Source organism: Hyperoodon ampullatus (assembly GCF_949752795.1).
Source record: "Hyperoodon ampullatus genome assembly, chromosome: 2".
In the NCBI taxonomy this organism is placed as follows: Eukaryota; Metazoa; Chordata; class Mammalia; order Artiodactyla; family Ziphiidae; genus Hyperoodon; species Hyperoodon ampullatus.
Genome location: NC_136915.1, coordinates 90,086,295 through 90,110,604, shown reverse-complemented (window position 1 = coordinate 90,110,604; position 24,310 = coordinate 90,086,295). Strand labels below are relative to the sequence as shown.

Below are 24,310 nucleotides of genomic sequence, written 5' to 3'. Positions count from 1 at the left end.
AACCAAAGCAGATGCTGTCTGTCATATGACTCGACCCCTGACTTTGCTGAGTGATTCGAAACTTCAGTGAAAAGTAACTGAAGACGACGGTGTCCATGATGAAGGGCATGAAAGCTGTTTCCCTTCCTAGAGAAATCACTTAAAAAGGAGTGGGAAAAGGAGAAGAAAAAGAAGGAAGGAAGAAAACTGGGTCTACACTTGGCATTTACTTGAAGAGGAGCCAGCAGAATGTACGTGCAGAGACAGTTTCACAGCACAGAGGAAAGGCATCGATCAGAAGGCTTCCTTGGTGCAATTAAATTTCTTTGGTGGCGGCCTCGGCTGGGAAGGCAAGGCACAAAAGTTGTGTTCAGGGTTCTGAGGGCCAAGAGGTGGTGTCTGCAAACTTACGGGGATTGATCGGCTCAGGAATCTCGCTGAGGAAGAAGAAAGGCCGGTGTAGGAGGGCCGCAGGGTGGTGGCGTGATCCTCGGTCTTGGCGCTGTGAGGGCCCGGCTGACTGTTCAGGGCACTCCCACTGCTGCTGTTGCTTCTGCTGTACTGGTTGTTGTTGAGCTCAGGGTAACTTCTGGCAGGCGGCTGGGAGCTGCCATTCAAGAGGCTGGTGAACGGGTTGCCTACGAAACCCACCTTGGAGGGTGAGGCGGTCTTTTTGTTCTCTGGATCATCTGCTGCAGCGTTCAAGTTCCCTAGAGAACTGGCTAGCCGGGAGTTCATGGAAAAGCTGAACGAAAAACACAGATGGGGCGGGGGGGAACACAGACAGCCATGTATACTCACGCAGGGTTCACGTTTCTAAAACACATGATTACGACATTAGGGGAATGGGATGAAGACAGTTCTGATCAACGCAAATGGTGACAGAATTGCTCTTGGTGATAGTATAATATGTGGCCTTTAGTTATACATGGTAAGTTCCTCTCTCAAAAGTAGTTAAGACTCAAGAAGCTGGCTAAAACAGTTTGACCAGAGATCCTGAAATAGAATATGTGCGGGTTTCTACTTGCCCTGTGGCAGGAAGTAAATGAAAAGGACTATATAAGGGGAGAGTACAAAGCAGACCTAAGTACAAGATTTAACTTCTATATATTCAATCATATGACTACATCAAACATCCCTACCCATTTTAGTTCGGCCCATACACATCAGGGGAGAAATGACCATGTCATACATTATTAGTCTGCGCCACTGAGTCTGTTCCCTGGATCATGTTAGGCGAGCTCTGGAAAGGGATGCCGTACAGCATTCCCTCCATGGCCATGTCCCCACAATTCAAGACAGGAACAGAAGCCTAGAGGGTCTCAGTGCTTTTTGTGGTTTCTCCCCTTCCCCCGGTCCCCTCCTCTCACAAACTTCAGCCAAACTCATTGTCTGCTGCTGCCTTCCTTTACCTCCTGCCAGTGCCTCAGAAGGAGGAGAGAAAAATTACCTTCTTACACTGGTGCCTGAGGACAAAGAGCCTCTGTTTATCCTCTTGGCCATCACCAAAGGGGACAAAGCCACTTTTGAGGTCTTCAAAGCAGATGCAGATCCTTGTGGGGAAGAACTCAATCTTTGTGGAGAAAAATGGGCAAAGCGTCACAAAAAGCTGTGTTACCTTAACATTCAGCAATCGACTAAGACATGATAAACTAATAAATGTTAAAGAGATCATGGCAGGTCCTAATAACAGTAGCCAACACGGACGCAGCCCTCACTCTGTGCTGAGCGCTCATCTAAGAACCTGACGGACATTAACTCAGCTCCTCCTCACAGCAACCCCACGAGGTAGAGAAGACCACTTTGCAAGTGAGCAAATGGAGGCGCAAAGGAAAAGCTCCTCGTCCAAAGTCACTCAGCGAGCGAGAGGCAAAGCTGGGATTCAAATCCAGGATCCAAAGTCCTGGGGGTAACCACCATCCTGCCATCCTTGGTCACTTCCCTTCCTTGACACTGGCATTCATTCCTTCCAAGTCCTTAGATTCTACCTCTCTATATTTCAAATCTATCCTCACCTTTCCACTCTGCAACTGCCCTAGGAGAGGCCATCATTATTTCTTATCCTTGACGCCTAGCAGCACCTTTTAATCTGGTTCCTTAAAACTCACATTCTGAATAGCCTCCAACAAAATCTAAAATATCTAATCATGTCGCTTCACTGTTTAAACCATCTAATCTTTCTTCAGTGCCCAGAAAGCCTAAACTTCTTGGCTTGGCTTCTAAAACCCTCCAAAATCTGGCATTTGCCAATTCTCCACATTTTCCCACCAGACACCTCTTCTCCAGCTACAGAAAATGCCCTGAGATCCCCGGATGGACGGCATCCACACCTCTGTCCAGTCTGCATGCGCTATTTTTCCTGCCAAGGCATCTTCTCCTGTCCTTACCTCACCTCTACACACACCTTTTTCTTCCACCTCCATCTGACTCACTCCCATTGCTTATCCTTTAATGGTCCAATCAGCTGCTACCTCTTACAGCAAGCCTTCACTGAATTCCCAGGCGGGTTAAGCATCCAGTTTCATCATATATTCTCATAGTAAATCACAGCTCTTGTACCACATTTCATTGTCTAATATCGTCTACTTCCCTCGAAATTAGCTCCATTACGAGCAAAGAACTGTCTCTCATTTCAATTCCCAGACTAGCACAGTGCCAGACTCAGAGTAGGTGTTCAGGAAATATTTGCTGAGTGAACAAAAAGGGAAAAGTGACTCAAATCTGGACTACCAGGGTCCAGTCATGGTTTTAATACCAAATGTGTTTTGTCCTGGACAAATCTTTTAATGTAGCTGGACCCTGTTTTCCTATCTGCTATAGAAAAGCTGATTTACTTGTAGACTCTTTTCTTCATCATCTTCCCTCCCATCAGCAGCTTACAACATGGTTTGCCTCTAAATCAAGAACAGGAAAAGTTGTACAAGGAAGCAGCTCAAGCTTCTGGAGAAGTCTGGGCCATCTCAAAGCTGCCCTCACTAAACAACCTTAAAACCTAGAGCCGAATAAGAACAAAGCTGAGGAGTGAATCAGCTTCTTTTCCCCATCTGTTGATGACAGCTTTGGGCAAACATTTCTATGGCCCTCACCAAGACCTACCCTGGATCCTGGTACCACTTAGACCACCAGGGAGTGTTCGGGGAACATTTTTCCAGAGAAAAACACTAATATTTCCTCCTCAAATGGAGAATAGGGAAGGAAATAAAACTAGAAAACAAAGGAAGGGAACAAATACATGCAAAAATAGGAGGAAAGAAGAGTAACAGAAATTTTAAAAATTCAAGGCAAAATCTATCACTGGCTTGAAAGGCATGTTGCAGAGCCACTGTAGCTTATTGGAGATCCCACCATGCACTGGGCACACCGAGTACACTGGCATCATTCCCACAGCCATACGGCCCTGTAGACACCTCAGGAAAATAACTTTTTTTCATGGTGAGCATTAAATATAAAGCATATTGTAACAATCTAGAACAGAAAGGAAGGAATTTTAAAAGTGAAAAGCTGTGGGCAGTTTATTTCTATGGGCTTAAGGGTTGGGAAATGTATCTAAAGGGTAGCATTTGTTTATAAGCTACTGGAAATTCAACCTGGTTGACAGTACCTGGAAGGCTGGGACACTGCTCTTGGATGCCCTTTCGTATCCTCCAACCTACAGAAACCAAAGACAAATGTTCACACAACACCAGGGTCACACATTTAAGCCAGGACCAAAAGTCACATCATCTGGAGTCAGACCAGCAAAATTATTAAATGGGCAAGAGGGATAAACCTTGCAAATGGATATTAATATTTATTCACTTTATAAAATAAATCCTAGAACCAGCAGGAAATCTATTTTAGTCATTTTGCTTCCTCTTCAATTTCATTTACAGCAAAATGCTTTTTCAGCAGAAGGTGGTATTGCATCTACTCAGGTTAAAAATGTTTGATCATGGTGCCATGATGCTGTTAAGAAAAACTAAATTCCAAAAAATGAGAAAATTTCTGAGGATAAAAAGAAAAAGAAAAACACCATGTTGGAACGAGCCTTCTAAAGTTTGTGTAGTGAAGATTCTCTTGCTCCTTTCACCTTTTTATTTGCCAAGTTACACCCCAACTTACCCTTTCCTCCCCCTTATGATTTCTTAAAAATCAAATATAAATCTGTTTGAAGTTAATTTTAATCAATATAATGCAATTTCTTAGAGTTTCAAACAAAAAATGGTGAATAAAAAAGATTGGTAAACTGATCTTGAAGAAACTTCCACTGACTTAGACAATATATATAGTGAAAAGAGCATGAACTTTGAACAGTGCTGGGTTTGAATAACAGCTAGGGAGTGATTTAACCTCTCTGACCTCAAGCAACCAACACAAATGTGGGTAATGGTGCACACCTTTTGTGTTAACTCAGTTAATCCTCATGTCCAAACTAGGCACCTAACAAGATTCCTGGCCCATAGCAGCTGCTCAGTAAATGGTACTTTTCCTCAATTTCCTAGTGGTAGTTGGTGATTATTACTAAGTACCAAACTTGCTATCCCACCTTTCCATTTTACTATAGAAAACAATCACCTCAACTTTGAGCTAAATGAACCTTCATTTTTCAGGGCAGGAAACCAGTACCCAAAGCACAGATAATGGTATGACCACACCCAACCTGACTTAAGTGTTATAATCCTCCCAGATAATACATGAAACTAAATTCCCTGTGAGGAGTCTGTTTGACATTTATCATACTAGCAAAACATCTCTCTTGCTATGCATTTCTCTCACTTAAAAATCAGAGGAAAGTAGCCACTTCTGGTTATATTCATTTGTGGACTTGCCATTCCTTACATTACAATAAAGAATCTTGATATTTACAGATTTTTGTACCTACATTGATTCTGAAGTCTTTTTTTTTTCACTTAATCTGAATTACCAGAAGATTTCAAAGGTTGTGGTCAGAAGTTAAGTCCCATCAATTGATTCTGATGAGTAATTTCAGACCTCCAAACCAAGACGGTTTATAACTTTACAGGCAAGAATTGTTTATTCAATTCTCAAAAATAGAAAGTTAGGCTAAGGAGTTAGGATATAACAAAAGCTTGGCATACTATACTTATCTGCACACTCTAGTTTAAATACAAATGCTTGGCACATCTGTGAGAATTCACCATAGGACAGGAAAGCCATTCACAGGAGAAGAGTCCATTCCAAGTGGAATTTTGAAGAGTGCCAGAGACAACCAACTACTTAGCAGTTTAAGGTGGAATTCCAGAGATTAAGATGCAGCAGCTGCTTTCAATAAGCTTCTAAAATTTAGCTACTCCCCGCAGTGATAAAATAATAAAAAAATGACACAAAATAGTAATAAACCAAAAAATGAGAGGTAAACATAGTACTTGTAGAATGCTATTCAAAAGAGAAGACTAAATATTCTATCCACAAATGGAGGCACAATATAAATTTAAAAGTTTCAAATAGATCTACCTAAATGCACAAGATGGTGAGGAGCGTGGCTGTCTCTGACTTTTTAAGGCACGTAGTTTGTCTCCCTGGGTTATATTATTTTTCATTTCCACATCTTCATCCTCTTCTAAATTATTCTGGAAAAAAATTCATGTTCCACAGAAAGGTCATTATGAATAATTCTACTTTATATAGATTTCTTAACAGTTTATGGATTATCTCGGTATATGGATATGTTTTATACAGATTATCTTAAATAGCTTTAACACACTATGAATTCAGCATTGGCCACATATATACTAAAGAACACTGGACTAATCACCAATTAAATATACTGGTCAAATTCCAAAACAAAGAAGCATGGGTATGGATGTGGTAGAATTTATTAAAAGGAGCTCTGTTACAATGAACCACAACCATGGAGACTTTCTTGCAGACAAAATCATGCTTTTGAATATAGCTTAGACATAGGTTGGCTCAATAGGTACAGTACAAATATTTTTCCAGAAGCTACCAGCACCCATCACTGAAAATTCCATAACTTGTTTACATAAGTGAAAGATAAAACAATTTAGGATATCTATACAGTAACTTATTAACATCATTTAACACTATTAAAAGCACTCAAGATTTTTCCAAGCTTACTAGACTGGGAAAGTGTGTTTCCTGATAAAACAAGTCTTGTAGTTGGAAAAATATATATAAGAACCACACCAGGTCTTTTTTGCATATCAGCTCACATTTAATTCTCACAACCCAGGGAGCGGTGGTGGGGAGGGCACCACTACCCTTAATTTAAAGATGAAAAAAGGAGGTTCTTGTGGAAGATAAGACTATTGCCCAAGCTCCCCTAAACTCTTCATGACAGAGCTATGATTTTAAAATCAGATTTCTTGTCCTCAGATACAATGTTCTTTCTAAAATATATGCCACAGCACACTAACATTCCACCATAAAGATTGTATTTTGTATTTTTCCTCACCTGAAAAAAATCAAAAGGTTTGAATTTGCTAAGATCATTTCTAGCCATAAGAGTCTCCTCTCGGGCTTCCCTGGTGGCGCAGTGGTTGAGTGTCTGCCTGCCGATGCAGAGGACACAGGTTCGCGCCCCGGTCCGGGAAGATCCCACATGCCGCGGAGCGGCTTCGCCACTGAGCCTGAGCCATGGCCACTGAGCCTGAGTCATGGCCGCTGAGCCTGCACGTCCGGAGCCTGTGCTCCGCAATGGGAGAGGCCACAGCAGTGAGAGGCCCGCATACCGCAAAAAAAAAAAAAAAAAAAAAAAAAAGAGTCTCCTCTCTTCTTTAAAGCTAGAAGTCTTATTTGATGAAGAATGTACAAAAACGCACTTCCCTCAGTGACATTTTAGTCATTTTTGACAGCCATTCCTGAATCAAAACACTTTTTTGTTCCTTGCCATCTATTTTGGGGTCCATGGATTCATCTGGGGCTCAGTAGGCATGTCCTGGGCAAAAAGACCACACCTCACTACTACAGCTCTGATTTAAAAAAAAAAAAAAAAAGACATACAAAATACACAGCTAATAGAAAAGAAAAAGAAATGAAGATGAAAGCTTCCCAGAGGAGACAATCCCTTAGCTGAGTCTTAAAGAATGAGTACAAGTGAAGCAAGCCAAACCAAGATCACAGGAAGGGCCATGCTGGCAAAGAACACCAATTTAACAGTCATAGGATCATGGAACCTCAAAGGCAGGGGGTTCTCTTAGAGTCATTAAGAGATGTCCACCTATAAAGTCCCGAGGAATCAATTATATTATTCATCTTTGTCCATACAATCCCAGTGGGGGGAAATCTACTACCACCCAAGGAAGCCTGCAGGAACAGAAATCAGGCAGTCCTGAAGGCTAGGCTTGCAAGCAAGATAGTACACCTGAGAAGTTGAGCTTAGCTTCATCTAGCACCCAACATACTGGGTTGGTAGCAGTTACTTGTGCCTGATAGAAGGACAAGCACATAGCCAAGAGGCTCCAAAATATGAGGGGGTATCAAGAAGTATATAAGCCTTCATAAGATTGGCAAGGAGAGCTTCTTGAAGGTCTGACTGGATCCACACCACAATCAGTTTCACTGTCTAATGAGTGCCTTAGTGAGAAAGCCAGGAAAGCATGTTTGTCTATTCAACTAGGAGGATCTTTGTGTTCCCAGCTCTAAAATGCCTTCAAAATTCTAAGGAAAAGTAATTCTCAACTTGAAATTGCAATATTCAACCTATCTGTCAAGTGTAAAAGTAGAACAAAAGTACAAAAATTTACCTCCCTGACAATCTTTCTGTGAAAACTATTATAGGATGTGCTTCAGGAGAAGGAAAGAAGACAACATGAGATCCAGGAAAATTAGGGATCCAACTGAGAAGTGTGAAGAGAAGGCCTTGGGTCAGAACTCTATATTTGGGCTGTAGAACAATTAGTCCAGGTTGGAAGGCAGAAGTGTCTTCAGGAAAACAACGGACTTGGTAAGATTTTTTTGCTGTGTTGAGATTTTGAAAAATTTTTAAAGTGCTTGGCACAATTTGGGGAGGGGGGGGAGAGTAGCATTCTCTTTTCCCAGATATATAGAAAATTATACAAATAAAAAGAGCAAATAACTCTAGGGGAAAAAAAGGAGCTTCAACAAAGAAATCAGTCATAGTGGGCTACTAAGCTCAACAGTGAGCAATATTCACATAGTAATAATGTATACATTATTTGGGTTTAATCAAAAATTATAATATAGCTATATTGGGAAGCCAGGGGAAGTAGAGGTGATAGCAAGGTAAGAGAACTAATCCTATCTACCATAATCAGCAGACAATAGAAAAATGTCCGAAATTGATAAGCTTTTAAAAGTAGCATTATAGCAAGATATTTAGAAATTTGGCAGTGAAAATATTAGTATAATTTGCTTATAAGTTTCTCCCGTTTGAGAATGGGTCTGGGGATACAGAAAGGTGGGATAGGGAACTGATTTTTTATCAGAATTCAATACTTTTGATATTTCTAAAACTGTGGTCATATATTATTTTCTAAAATAAAAATTAATTTTAAAATATACAGTTAAAGAAAGTAACAGTATATTTATATTATAGTTATTTTACATGTGTTTATTTCTCCCACTTTATTGTAAACCTTAAAGGTGAAAAAATTTTAAATTATAATACATTTCAAACATGTAGAAAACAACAAAATGATGTAACAGCCAGCCATGTACCTAACTACCCAGAATTAATATATTTTTTCTTAAGCTCCTTAAGGAGTTTACTTAGGTACACTGGCTCTCAAAGAAAAAGAAAACATTATATATTAAGTCCCAGCTCTCAACCTCTGGAGAAGGAAACCATGTCTTTTCCAAAGAAAAAAAATATATATTTTACCATATAATACTTGTTTGTCATAGGTAACAACAAACTACAGAAAAGAGATTAAAAAAAATTAAAGCCACCTACATACCATCAAAAATAAACACATTAGCATTCTGTCATATAGTCTTCCAGACTTTCCCCTGTGCTATACATACCCCACCGACACATTTCTTCCTCTCAAAAGGAGGTTGAATTATACATGCTGCTTTGTAACCTACTTTTTCACTTACATATACTACAGAAGTGTTTCAGGGTAAATTTTTAAAATCTTCTGCATTATCATGTTTTATGGCTCCATAAAATTCCATTGTCGAGATGTATCAAATTTTATATATTTTGCCCTAAGTCAGGCTGTTTGCTGTCTTTCATCACTATAAACAGTTCCAACAAACATCCTTCTATAAACACATGGTTTCTGAACGCTGTCCTATTATTATTGCCTTAAGATAAATGCGTAGAACTGGAACTGCTAGATTAAAGTCTCCTGCTACATGTTATCAAACCGCCCTCCAGAAAGGCTACACCATTTTAAACTCCAACTAGCGATGTTTAAGAGCTTTTTAATCCCCAAACCCTTGCTAATACTGCATACATTTCTTTAATCTCATACAAGTTGATAGGCATAAATAGCATCTGTGTTTCTTTCATTCCTAGAGAAGTAGCACATTTTTTTATATTTACCAACCATAAGGGCCCCCATTTTGTTTTATTTGTGTACATGGAGTTTTCACATTGATTTTTTAAATAAATTTATTTATTTTCTTTATTTATTTTTGGGTGCATTGGGTCTTCGTTGCCGTGCACAGGCTTTCTCTAGTTGAGGCAAGCAGGGGCTACTCTCCGTTGTGGTGTGCGGTCTTCTCATTGCGGTAGCTTCTCTTGTGGAGCACAGGCTCTAGGCGTGTGGGCTCAGTAGTTGTGGCACGCAGGGTCAGTAGCTGTGGCTCGCGGGCTCTAGAGCACAGGCTCAGTAGCTGTGGCACACGGGCTTACTTGCTCCACGGCATGTGGGATCTTCCCGGACCAGGGCTCGAACCCGTGTCCCCTGCATTGGCAGGTGGATTCTTAACCACTGAGCCACCAGGGAAGCCGCACATTGATTTCTTAAGAGTTCTTTACATTAAAATTAAAAAAAAAACTTTCATTTGAATGTGTTGTAAATATTTCCTCCCAGTTGATTAATGTGAGGAGAATAACTCAGAGAGATCAAGACTGGGGGCCGGGGGCACAGCAGTGGTCTGGTGAGAGATGACAGATTGGATTAAGGTAGGAGAAACTGCCTGGAACTCAGGACCTGGGGAAGGAGGAGGGAGGGGAAAAGATCTGGACACACGGTATAGGTCTGAAAAAAATCTGGTAAAATATAAATCATGGGTTGTTTTGCCTCAACCTATCTCCCCTTATTTTATTTCTGTAGCTATTGTAAGAAGTTTTAGCCATTTTTAGGACTAAGAATATAAACTATATGAGTTATAAAATTCTTAGTAAATGATTAACAGCCTTCAAACTCTTGACAAAAATAGTTATATACAATGTTATTCAAAACACATTTAAATTACAAAATTAAGAAACAAAAAGCCCCACACACCTACGGTCAATTAATCTTTGACAAAGGAGGCAAGAATATACAATGGGAAAGAGACAGTCTCTTCAGCAAGTGGTATTGGAAAAGTTGGATAGCCGCGTGTAAATCAATGAACACACCCTCTCACCACACACAAAAATAAACTCAAAATGGCTTAAAGACTTAAACATAAGACAGGACACCATAAAACTCCTAGAAGAGATCATAGGCAAAACATTCTCTGACAGAAATAATACCAATGTTTTAGATCAGTCTCCCGAGGCAACAGAAATAAAAACAAAAATAAACAAGTGGGACCTAATCAAACTTACAAGCTTTTGCACAGCAAAGGAAACCATAAAAAGAAAAGTCAACCTACAGAATGGGAGAAAACATTTGCAAATGATGCAACCAACATGGGCTTAATTTCCAAAATACACAGCTCATACAACTCAACAACAAAAAAACAAACAACCCAATCGAAAAATGGACAGAAGACCTAAATACACATTTCTCCAAAGAAGAAATACAGATGGCCAATAGGCACAGGAAAAGGTGCTCAACATCACTAATTATTAGAGAAATGCAAATCAAAACTACAATGAGGTTCCACCTCACACTGGTCAGAATGACCATCATTAAAAAGTCTACAAATAACAAATGCTAGAGAGGATGTGGAACAGGGAACCCTCCTACACTGTTGGTGAGAATGTAAGTTGGTGCAGCCACTGTGGAAAACAGTATGGAGGTTCCTCAGAAAACTAAAAATAGAATTACCATATGATCCAGCGATCCCACTCCTGGGCATATATCAACAAAACTATAATTCAAAAAGATACATGCACCCCTATGTTCATAGTAGCACTATTCACAATAGCCAAGACATGGAAACAACCTAGATGTCCATCAACAGATGAATGAATACAGAAAATGTGGTACATATATACATGGAATACTACTCAGTCATAAAAAAGAACAAAATAATGCCATTTGCAGCAACATGGATGCAACTAGAGATTATCACACTAAATGAAGTAAGTCAGAAAGAGAAAGACAAATACCATATGATATCACTTATGTGTGGAATCTAAAATGTGACACAAATGAACCTATCTGTGAAACAGAAACACACTCACAGACATAGAGAACAGACTGGTGGTTGCCAAGTGGGAGGGGGTTGGGGGAGGGATGGAATGGGAAGTTGGGGTTAGCAGATGCAAGCTGTTATATATAGAATGGATAAACAATGAGGTCCTACTGTATAGCACAGGGAAATATATTCAATATCCTATGATAAACCATAATAGAAAAGAATATTAAAAAAAGAATGTATATATATATATATATAACTGAATCACTTTGCTGTACAGCAGAAATTAACACAACATTGTAAATCAACTATACTTCAATAAAAAATATTTTTAAAAAAAGAAAAAAAACTATAGAGAAGAGGACTTTGGTCTCCTGGAATCCTGAATAAGACATGCAGACAGGAATATAACCAACCCCTGTATTTATTAGGGCACTTATAACATATACTAGGTCACAAGCGCCTGTGTGGGGAAAAGTATATTAGAAAATAGAGTTCCATTTGTCATGAGGCATAAATCAATCCCAAGAACTGGTGGACCGAGGGCAGTTTGAAGATGTTTCTCATCAGGTACTGTTATACCACATTCTTTATATCAAATTCATTCCTCATGATGACTAACGATGAACAAAGTCACAACGATAAATGCCGAGAATCTAACCTAGGCCTCCATGTGCTCTTGGGCTCCAGCCCCTTTCCCCAGAGTCCCAGTGCAGCCCCCCTCTTGCTCTCAGCTACTCTGGAAGCAGCAGATCCCCTGAAACAAAGCCACACGATTGCTGGCAATGGTGAAGAAGCCTAGTTCAGGGAAGACCCTGATATCTTGGCTCCCCCAAGGACAGGGGTCTGTTCTCAGACCCCCTGTTGCCCTCTGGAGGGTCTGAGCATCAGTGCGTTTTCTTTTGGATACAAGCCTGCCCTACATAAAGATAGGAAAATAAGAGCCAACTAAAACACATAAAGAAGGAGCATTTTTACAGATATTGTTATTTATAGGTGACAGTCTAGCTAAAGAACAAATAGCATAAAATATGAATATGTATTTTATTCCACCAGTTGTTCTCTATATGCAGACAAGATGAAAACCAAAATCAAATAAATTAAATTGTGCCCATAGATTTCAGTTGGATAAATTACTGACCAACACATTAATAATTTATTAATGTTACCATTAATAAAATGGTAACAGAGAAAACTACTAGGGAGGCCATTGTGTATGCCATTAAGAAAAGATGAAATATAGCACACTACGGAATAAAGATGGAAGAGTTATAATAGAAAAATGACATAAAAGGAGAGTTTGAAATAGAAACAAGTAAAAATAGAAGCCTAAGGACTGAAAGAAAAAGACAAAAATGGAATTTTTAGCAGATTTAAATGATTTGGCAAGGAAAAATGACTGGGTCATCTCTAAAATTCTTTTCATCTCTCAGATGTTAAACCTATGAGATGTAAAAGTTGGAAAAAGGCAAAGAGGTCATCTTCATAAGTTGTTTCTGATCAATAAAAAGTTTGGATTTATCAGAGCTTCCCAAATTCGTCTCCTCTTCCTTTTCCCTTTCACTGGTTCAGACCTCTGTCACCCGGACCACTGCCTCATAACCAACTCCTTGGCCTTCCACCCCGGGCCACACACAGACACCAGCACCCCTTCCACAGCACAGCCAGGGTGAGCTCCTCAAAGGGTGAATCTGTGTACTGTCACTCCCCTTACTGATAGCCTCTGGTGGATCCCAGTGGCATTCAGATTGGACCTGGAGTGCCTTAGTGGGCCCAAGAGTGGAAAGAAAGGTGCTTAAAAGTAGGGCCTTAGAGATTTAATTTGTACTTCATAGATTTTTTTTTAAGATGTACCCTGCTCATGGGCAAAGGATTTTATAAATCATGGTAACTCAATGATGTAATCAAAACACCACACTCTTATTTACCTGATTGTCAATTAATGTGAACATGGCTAAACATCAGCAGCACTTGTATCTAATTAATATCTCTAACTCAAGAGTACATACTGACTGATGTGCTAATACTGAACTATCACCCTAGAGTAGGAAAAGGATAAAAACAATTGCAATTCCAGGAGAAATTTATTAGGACACGTTGGCTAAGGTTATGTCCAAAATGACTGTATGCAATGTACTAGAGCCACAAAGAGGACCCAGTGGAGAGGCAGCATAGTACAGTGAGAGGCCTCAGGGTCAGAGGCCAACTCTGGAGCCAGAGTGCCTAAGTTCAAATGACAACTCCACTCTGTACTTTGTGATCTTGGGCAAGCAGCTTAACTTCCTCTACCTCAGCTATGTCATCTGTGGAATGGACCTAGTAAAGGTGCCTATTTCATATAGCTCTTCTAGGGCCTAAAATTAATCCATGTAATAAAGTGCTTAGGACAGTGCCGGGCACATAGTAGGTGCTATTTAGGTGGTTGTTGTTGCCCTGTAAGCTCCTCATTTAACTCCTTATACATCTGGCACTTTAAATAAAGTGCATTAGATTCCATTTAAAGCCATTTTTTAATAACCCCAATACAGAATGGATCCTAAGGCCACTCAGTGTCAAAATGAGCACTTATTGCTGGTACTATTTTATATTTGAGCATATGCTACCCTTGGATAGCTTGGATTATTACCAGTTTCATGTCTGTATTCTTGTTTGTTTTCTGTGAAACTGTCAGTCTTCATTCATTCAGGTAATATTTACAAAGGCCCTGTGGGCTAGGAATAGACTTATGATGAGGGCAGATAGAAGCCTCCATCCTTACAAAGCGTATTGCCCAGCAAGGAAGGTGAAGTAAGGATCATGGAGGAAAAGGACAGTGCAAGGCAGGGGCATGAAGCAGGGAGCCCACTCCAGACTTACAGGATGGGCTGTGTACATTTCATAGTTCTTAGCCCAGCACTGAAGACCAGGTTCAATAAAGGAAAAGCCTCTATTTTTAAAAGATTTCTCATAACTCTAAGCAGGCAAAGAGAATTCATTAAAGCCACAACCTACTCCATTACTATGGCCTGAATCATTCTGGTTCATACTTTTGATTATTTTCCTTTTACCCACCCCATAAGCACTGAAAAACTATACATTCAAGCTCCCCAAATCAGGTAACTACGGAGCTTCCCAAGCTTCCTAATAACCAATCACAGGAAAATTCCTGTAGGCATAGAAATCCAAAAATAATTTGCTATCTTTGCTTTTAATTTGACCTTTAAAAAAAACAACCTCTAGAAGAACACTGGCTTTTTGCACTTTCTCTGTATATAAACTAAATAAATCCAGAATTTCCATGGGCTTCTATCCTGAACATTGGTATAGAACTTGAAACATTAAAACCCTTGCAGCATTCTTGACGTATTTTCCCAATTGGAATTCACAAGAATGATAAAGAAATCACTAACTCTGTTACACTCACTTGAGTAAACTAACTCCCCATATTCATGGAGACAGCACCAGATAAGCATAGCAATAAAAAAGCTCAGAATCAGAAGAGGTACTTGCACAAAGCAACACCTAACTATAAAGTCGTCCAAAACCCATAGATATGTCACTGTCTACAATCTTAACCACACCATCATTCTCTAGTATTTCTGAACTCTTTCATTTCTGTCTTCTAATTTCAAAAATAATAGCACTTCTGAATGAGAGCTAAGTAATTAATTTGGGGGTGGAAAATAGGAAGGAAGTAAAACAGCCAACGTCTGAATATATGCTCATATTTAAAACTGACTTATTTTAAATTTCAATCATATTGCATTCATCACCCTTCCAGTGATAAATAAATGTTAATCAGTCTCAAGTTCAACAAATTGGGATCTAAAAAAGTATAAGAATGAAATGTTCTAACTACCAGATGTTAATTTAATACAGATTATTATATAAGAAGCATTATGTTCCTGCAAGATAAATATATTTCTCAGATAGATGGATGGGTTTCACATGTGCCTCTTCAGAGGTCATAACTCAAAAGCCTTATTTACTTGAACTCAAACCTGGGGAGGAAATGCTGACCAGAGCAACAAAGTGTTCTTGTTTAGCTACATTATCTCATTAAAATGTCAGTCCAGATCCTTTTTGTTTGCTTTGAAAAGGCCAAACCATAACACAGAGACAAGAAAAGGTCTACAAAGGCTCTGAACATCAACACGACCTTGGCTAATAAGATTTACGCTTGGTCAGGACAGATGACTCAAACCAGTAAACTTAGCCACTTCATCAGTGGCTGTCCTGGAGAACATACCACAGGGTTGAAAACTCAGTTCCTCCAGCAGTCCCCATCCTTCCTCTTGAAGAAAACACTCCCTATCTCCAGGCACTCTTGTTATCTTTCCTGGTGAAAAAAAATCTGTTTGGGATGCCAATTGTTGACCTAACAGAGCTATGATGCATTCTTTCCATCCTTGAGAGCTAAGCTTGTTCAAGGTCCTTGTCCATGTCTAATGGGTCACTGCCTAATTGAATGTAAATCTACACTTGCTGCTTAAATATTTGAATAGCTTTTTTGCCCCTTTAGTGACATAAAAATATAAATATAAACTAGGTGCTTAGCTTCACCTCAGGCATATTGTGGTAGAAAGAGCTAAACTAGGAGTTAGACTACCAGCTCTTAAGGTGGCCCCACTACTTGAAAACTCTGTAACCTTGAGCAAGTAAAAAATTTTGTGTGACCCGGGTTTCTGATCCACACAAGAGAGGAAACTAGAACAAATTCTTTCAAGGTTGCTTCTAGCTCCAAAAATGCCCATGATCTTAATTCTTAGTGAATCACTACCATTTTTATTGAGGTAGCAGGTGTAATAGAAAAAAATACAGATTTGAAATCAGGTAGACCTGGACTGAATCATGTTTCTGAAACTGAGATTAGAACTTCTCTAATATTCAATTTCCTTATTATAAAATAGAGATAATATTGCCTAACTCACCAGGTAGTTATGGAGATTAAATCAGACGATGTATATCAATTGTTTAAAGTGGTTTGTTTATAATGGAGTCTCAATTTAAAAAAAAAAGTTGCTCCTGATTATGTTTTCAACTCTGGACTTACTTTAGAAATCATGAATTTGAGGCTTCAATGTACCACTTGTGGTATGTAATATCCAACTGTCCCATTAAGATTTTTCTTGTTGATATCTATTTCCATTTTCAAAGAGAAAGTTTGCTTTTCTATTTCTTTTTTGTAAGTATTTTCCAAACCAGAGTAGACTCCTTTATAATTGTACTCCTTAAATAACAGCTTTTTTTCCTTTTAAGGATAATTGCTTTCTTTGCTTTTATTATTGCTTTATAGGTGTTGACTCCATGCCTAAAAATTTAGTACTGCAGCATTCAGAGAAGAGATGTGGCTATGTTATATGTGTTCAATTGGGAAACAAAGAAATGCAGCACGTTAGTCTTAAGGAGACACGAAAATCTTCCTGGAAAAAACTCACCTCTCCAAATCTCTCCACGTTTTGTATTTTAGATAAGTTTCCACCAATAGATATATCATCCAAGCTAGAAAGAATTTTATTAATACTTCCTTCACTGGATGGTCTATTTTTCAGTTTGGATCGGAAAATGTCTCCTTGGACCCATAACGATGCCTGTTTCCTGTAAAAAGGAGAAAAAAAACAAAATAATCTTTGAAATAAATGAGTATCACCTCCTCAAAAGTATATCTTATAGACAAAAAGATTAGCAGAGAGACATTTGCAGATCAGACTAGAAAGATTATGAAGTCTTAAAGAAAAATAAAGTCATTTTCTGAATGCCAAAATGAATTATTTAAAGTTGTACAGATGAACCAGTTTGCAGGGCAGAAATTGAGACACAGATGTAGAGAAGAACCGTGTGGACACCAAGGGGGGAAAGCCGCGGCAGGGTGGGGATGGTGGTGTGCTGAATTGGGCAATTGGGATTGACATATATACACTGATGTGTATTAAATGGATGATTAATAAGAACCTGCTGTATAAGAAAATAAATAAAATAAAATTCAAAAAAAATAAATAAAGTTATATATTAAATACAAAACCCTTCTTCCAATATATGCCTATATAGCCCTACATGGGTTGACTATTAAGATTCTCAGTGTTTAAAACAAATTCCACAGCCATAAAGATAGTGAGTCAATTTGTCTTTTAAACATGAATTTGAAATCTGTAATATAGTTCTCAAATAGCAATTTGATACATCTGTAAAAATAGCTGGAGTGAAATGGACTCAAAGATGTAGGTGAATAAACTTAAGTTAGATGGAGATAGTACCTTAAAAAAGTACCAAACACCTAATTGTATGTGGTATCATGAAAAGCTATGAACATATAACTTTACAAACCCACTCTTATAACCTAAAAATAAGGTTTATAGCCTCAATTAGATGATCCTCTGGGAAAAAGAAAATGTATTTGACGTTCATCTATAAGCTTTCCTTTATTCAAACAAGACATATTTACAACTGTTTTCAAGGTTATAAGAAAAGAACTTAAATGTGTAAGTAAAATGACAATCTGGGGCTACTATTTTTATTGATCAAGTCACCTTCATGTATTTCTTTTAAGATAAATTACCCCACAGAACAGTTTTTGTTCTGTACTATACCATACTGTACAGATTAGAATTCAACCAAAAACATTATTGTTCATCACAAGGAATACCAACATGCAATGAAATAATAGCATTATCAGGGAGATGCCACCAATAAGAACATAGATTTCTTTTGTAAAGCAGCAGGAAGACCGAGTAATACTTTCTCTCAGAGGTTCGACATATCACAGAAAATCCAGGTTAAAACATGAGGAGAAAAACAAATAACCCTCCCTGAAATGTACTGTCTCACTGAGCCCTCAGAAAAGGAATCCATCTTTCCTTTTAAACAGGAATCTGTCTTTCCTTTAAAACCATGTTTATTCTCAAATCAGAACTTTATTGTTTACAGTTAAAAATTGTTGAAAGTCTTGAAGAAAAGTTTATCCTTTAAATTACAGCAAAACTTTACATATGCAATCCCTCCAACCAAGCAAATCCATATGTAGGTATCACACTACAGAAATACATGCTTGTGTACAAGATACAAACATGCTTGTTGCAATATTATTTGTAATAGCAAAGTAATGGAGACACCCTAATGGACAACAGCTTATTAAATTACAGTAGATCTATACTGTGAAATATTATGTAGTCAGTAAAAAGCCTGGGATGGACTCACATGTGGTGACAGGGAAGAGTAGACATGAAATAAAGCATTAGTGAATGAATAATATAAGTGACAGAGTGTGGAAAGTGTGACCCTGTTTTTAAAAAACAAAAACAGAAGGGAAAAAGGTTACAATTCACAGTTCACAGTTATTTAGAAGATTATATACCAAAATATTAATGAGTTACCCTGAAGAACAGTGACAAAGGAAAATTTTGCTTTCTACTACATAATGTCTACACTTTTTTACTCTTTTTAAAAACAATGTGCTTTGTTTGCTTTTGTAAAAAATAAATGATCTGAAAATAAATAAATACATATATAGCTCAAAGCAGAACAAAGATAGAGTAATTTTGAAAAGGAACCTTTAAAGTTGCTATCATAAAAGATAGCAGGCAGCACATGACTGCACTGTGTTAACAAGAGCACCTTTAGAAGTCAGGAGAAGAAGTGCCCAAATGTTAACAGCATAGGGTAGAACTGAATGGTTGAGGGACTTTCTTTATTTTAAATATAATATCCTACCTTACTTTCAAATAAGAAATTTTGTTTTTCTTTTACTTTTTGCTCATTTTTCAATATTTTCCAAATAAAGCAAAAGAGAAAAAGAAATACCTTTAGATATAATTTCTGAGACACCCTGTATAGGTACAGATACATAGATATAGACGTAGAGATAGATATGATGCAGATATAGATAGCCACTATAGATATAAAACGCTGTCCACATACAAGACTGACTTTTCATTCCTAACATTGTTCTAAAATTGAAACTAGATTAAAGAATGTTTCTAAATACATTAAATTTTAAAATAAAAATTTGGTGAATTTTTAAATATATGAATAAAATTAAAATTCCAGAAATCCACACACACCAATTCACTAAGGAGTAATGGCAGTATCTACCTTTTATCATGGCAGAATTTTTTTGCTTCTTGGAAGCAAACTACTGAGGAGTGTTTCCGGAGCTTAGGATACATAAATTGATGAGGTAATTTTTCTATACCAGTTGTAAAAATATGTATTCAAAACGAACTCTTCTTAACTTTTTCTCCCCTTGTGGAAATCTTCATAAAACCATGGAATAGGGCTTCCCTGGTGGCGCAGTGGTTGAGAGTCCGCCTGCCGATGCAGGGGACACGGGTTCATGCTCCGGTCTGGGAAGATCCCACATGCCGCGGAGCGGCTGGGCCCGTGAGCCATGGCCGCTGAGCCTGTGCGTCCGGAGCCTGTGCTCAGCAACGGGAGAGGCCACAACAGTGAGAGGCCCGCGTACCGCAAAAAAAACAAACAAACCATGGAATAGCCTTCCTGATACTTTGTATCTTCAAAAATTCTTGCTTTAATTTTTTGCTCCTCCAAACTTTTTTCACTTACTGTTACATCTAGCATAACCTTTTATATGATGCTTGAATCTATATCCTTACAGTAGTAGTAAACAAAAGCACAGCCCTTGGCACAGTATGGATACTTCAAAAAATAACTTAAATTTATAAATAATAGAGGTCTTGGGCCTCTGGTCAAAACCCCTCAGTAATAACGAACTACTTCTTCACAAGGAAAGAAAACTCAGCCCTGTCACAGATAATCAAAAAATCAGCTACATGGGGGGCTTCCCTGGTGGTGCAGTGGTTGAGAGTCCGCCTTCCGATGCAGGGGACACGAGTTCGTGCCCCGGTCTGGGAAGATCCCACATGCCGCGGAGCGGCTAGGCTGGTGAGCCATGGCCGCTGAGCCTGTGTGTCCGGAGCCTGTGCTCCGCAATGGGAGAGGCCACAACAGCGAGAGGCCCACGTACCGCAAAAAAAAAAAAAAAAAAAAAAAAATCAGCTACATGAAACACACAGAAAGGACAGGGATAAACAGATAAGACAGAATTCCTGTCCCTCAAGAAATTCCCAGGACTTCCCTGGTGGCGCAATGGTTAAGAATCTGCCTGCCAATGCAGGGGACACAGGTTCGATCCCTGGTCCAGGAAGATTCCACATGCCGTGGAGCAACTAAGCTTGTGCACCACAACTACTGAGCCTGTGCTCTAGAGCCCACGAGCCACAACTACTGAAGCCCGTGTGCCTAGGGCCTGTGCTCTGCAACAAGAGAAGCCACCGCAATGAGAAGCCTATGCACTGCAATGAAGAGCAGCCCCTGCTCGCTGCAACTAGAGAAAGCCCACGAGCAGCAACGAAGACCCAATGCAGCCAGAAATAAATAAATGAATAAAAAATAAATAAATTAAATAAATTTTAAAAAAGAAATTCCCAGGTTAGTATGAGAAAAATAAACAACTGAAATCCAATATTAAAGCCCTATGACCAAGATTTGCTTTGGAGCCTAGGAGAATGGGCCCTTAACTCAAACTGAAAGAATCAGACTGAAGTTGTCTGAGAATCCAGACATTATCTAGAAAGATGAGCAGGGCTTAGCCAGCAAGAGTATTCCCCAACAAAAAAACAATGTGGGCTTGAAGAAACAGTGATATCAAAGAACACAGCATGTATGGAAAACTGTTGTTTGGCTTGGCTGAAGCCCTTCTGCTTCATAGGAGAGGAGACGGGAAGCAGCTCCTGGCAAGCTCTGCGCACCATGCTAAGGGGCTTACCTTAGGTCTCAGAACTGAAGGGAAGACCCTGTAAGGATATTTAGCTATAAAAAACATGAAGAGGGAACAGAAGCAGAGAAGCTGGAGGCCCAAGAAGATAAATTGAAAAAAATTCTAATTCCAAAATGTTATAAACTTGCTGCCAACCTAAAGATGAAGATGACAACATGACACCTTTCACTTGCTCAGTTTAAAAGATTCAATCTGTCCCATCACTGGAAAGACTTGATTTAAACCTGAATATACAGATGATAAGGTGTCAAAGTTGATTTATGTGTTGCTGAGCGATGCTGTACTCAAGTGCTCCTTAAGAAAAAGCAGCACTTCACGCAAATACCTTTTTAATGACAGTGGAAACCACGCTAGCTTTGTGATGTCTATTACTCCTTAAAAGCCTCATCTCAAACAGAAGAAGTAAAACATGTATTTTTAAGTATTCAGCATTTAAAAATCAAATCCTGTGACACTAACACACCAACTCAAAGTAAATCCCCCAGTAAAGTAGTGCATTTTCTAAGAGAGCGTGACATAACTGACCCTCTACCAAAAGAGAACAAGTGCTTTGAAGTAACTTTGAAGAGAGTCTTGTTGAGAAAAGTAGCCAGTGCTAGGGTCATTATTTTTGGCCGTGTCTTGGCCCTAGGTTAGTCAGGTTTGGGCTAGCCAAGCCTGGGACATAAGAAAACAAACTAATTAACTTGGCCTCATTACGAGCCAAGTCATAGCTAATTCTAATATAAAACCTTCATGAGTCTTTAAAAAAAAAACTGCTTTTAAAATTCCTCTAAAGAAAGTCAGGTCAGTTGCATTGTTACAAATATTCCTGGTTTTGAATTCAGAACACAGTGGCAGCCACAGTGCAGCTTCTTCTGTTTGTGGCTGATCTCTTCTCTCTCACTTTCCTGACTGTAACCGAATCCCATCTCCACACCATCCTAACTCCTCCTCTTCATCACTTCTTCCATCCTCGACACATATTTTTCTAGTACGACCTAACCCTGACCCCAGTGTCCATCCAAAGCCACCATTTGGTCATTTCATATAGAAACCCAACCAACTTTCTAGCTCGACCTAGGCCTCCTCTAGCTGTGACATGAGCCCCAATCTGCCCTGTGTGCCTCCTTCCACTGCCCCAGGGCTCTTATGGAAACAGAGTAGTTCCCGGTTTAAAGAATTGGGCTAATAAAATGGTCTAACCTGATATCAAAGGAAGACAGACTAGACAGCAGTACCCAAGATTCAGGGAGTGGGAAGGAGACAGGTATTCAAGGAGTTCTACTCTTACTTTGGAGAGTAAGAATGGAAGATTTAGTAGGAAGATGCTTAGAAAGAATTTATGAGGGTGTAGGGAAAAGTTCTTGATTCTGAAATACACAAAGAGAGAAAAAAATGACTTAGGGAATTCCCAAAAAGATTCAACTAGCTAATTCTCATTTAGGGATAGAACCTCACAATAAGGACCTAGATCACTGGTATCATACCAAAGTACAAACTTTATAAGTAAACCTAATGCTTTACGGCTTACATTTTGTTTTTCCAACTCTAACCCTTTTACAAAGGAAACATAGAACTAGCACTATTCAGTCAACAAATAAAACATATTTTAATAAGAAAAAAAAGGAAACAAAACAAAAACCATTCAATCGTTTATCTTCAGTAACTGATATGAGTATTTCAGGATAAATTTCTGATGCCATCATTGCCAAAAATTCTTACATATACCTTATCCTTTTTACTTAGACCCATATTAGAATTTTATTTTTGCTTAGCCAAAAGATTCAATGCCAACTGAGAGTCAATAAATGGATCAAATGATGCAACAGTAAATACTGAAAAGCAATATAACTGAGTGTTACTGCAAAAATATGACTGTCAAATAAACAGTGCAAACTCAAACCTATGAAATGTGCTTGTTTGAAAAACAAATCACGATATTGTCTATTATTATTTTAAATTCTTTTGTTCACAATATTTCAAATTTTAAGTACTGTATTTTAGGAAAGACAAGTTCTTACATCTTCAAAAAAGATTATTAAAAAAATTTAATCCATATTTCTTGACCTAGCCCATCTATCTTAAAAAAATACTATAAATAAATTATAATTTAAAACTCAAGCAGTTATTGTTAGACATTTTAAAGTACTTTTCCATTTTCTTGAATAGGTTTTCTTCATCTTATTTTTAGTAATTTCCTGAAATAAAAACCAATGGTTGAACTATTAATTTCTATTGTTCAATCCAATTGTGAAACTAACCAAATGCCATAAGCACCAAACTGAATGTTGTATAAGATGATATCTACAAGTAAAAATGAGCCACGGACTCTTGTTACACAATGTGGTTGGTGGACCAGCAGCATAGTTATCACCTGGGAGCTTGTTGGAAAGTGCATTTCACAAAATCCCCAAATGAATGCTACACACTTTAATATCTGAGAAGTACTGCAGATAACCGAAGGCTTATTACTAAATTACAATGCTGAAAAATATCCAACTTACTGGAAGTTGATGAAAATATCTATGATAATAAAGCAGAATGGGGCAATTTCTGATTTATGGGTTTAGGAACAAGAGTTCAGCCACAACATTGCTTTCTTAAAGATAACTTCATTCAAAGTGGAAGCTCTACTTTGCAAATACAGAACTCCCTGCAGAATCCAGATTTAAGCTCTGAGTTCTTACTGCCTCAGGAGGATTTTAAAAAATAAAAACAATAACAACATCACATCAGTTCCCATAAGTAAAGGATCTCTGTGAGCTGAAAGTCCCCAGGGGAACTGCATACCTGTCCCTCAAGGATCCCTTTCTAATGAATGAAAGCGTCAATGGATCATGATCCAGAGGTCAGCATAGTATCACACAGTGAATATTCAATAAAACAAATCATAAAAGCAGCCTGATCCCATCTATATACTATATATATTCTACAGGCTCTCTCTGAGAAGGATGAGTTTAGACTTGCTCAGTAATAAAAGAGGCATGTTTGTGCAGCATTTTAAGAACTTTGAGGATATTTGGTAGAAGACATATTTTGGGTGCAGAATGGTATTTTTAGCTTAAGAATATGAACTTTAAGTAGAAGAAAAACACCTGATGGTTGTTTTGCAAATAGCTTTATTTATATCCT

The 24,310-nt window shown here is 38.4% G+C and overlaps 1 protein-coding gene across 5 annotated transcripts in view; it reads right to left on the bottom strand.

The window, feature by feature from the left end:
- Positions 1–273: 273 nt before the first annotated feature.
- The window catches only part of CDC14A (cell division cycle 14A), a gene marked incomplete at both ends in the record, with an annotated part of 154,851 nt that continues 130,814 nt past the window's right edge, over positions 274–24,310 (bottom strand). For 4 of the 5 annotated variants that reach the window (XM_079724884.1, XM_079724885.1, XM_079724886.1 and 1 more), the window contains 5 exons: positions 274–724; positions 1,430–1,552; positions 3,581–3,628; positions 5,434–5,549; positions 16,842–17,001. In XM_079724884.1, the coding sequence (XP_079581010.1) occupies positions 274–724; positions 1,430–1,552; positions 3,581–3,628; positions 5,434–5,549; positions 16,842–17,001 (898 nt within the window). The remainder of the gene's footprint in view (positions 725–1,429; positions 1,553–3,580; positions 3,629–5,433; positions 5,550–16,841; positions 17,002–24,310) is intronic. The other variant, XM_079724888.1, reaches the window with a different exon arrangement.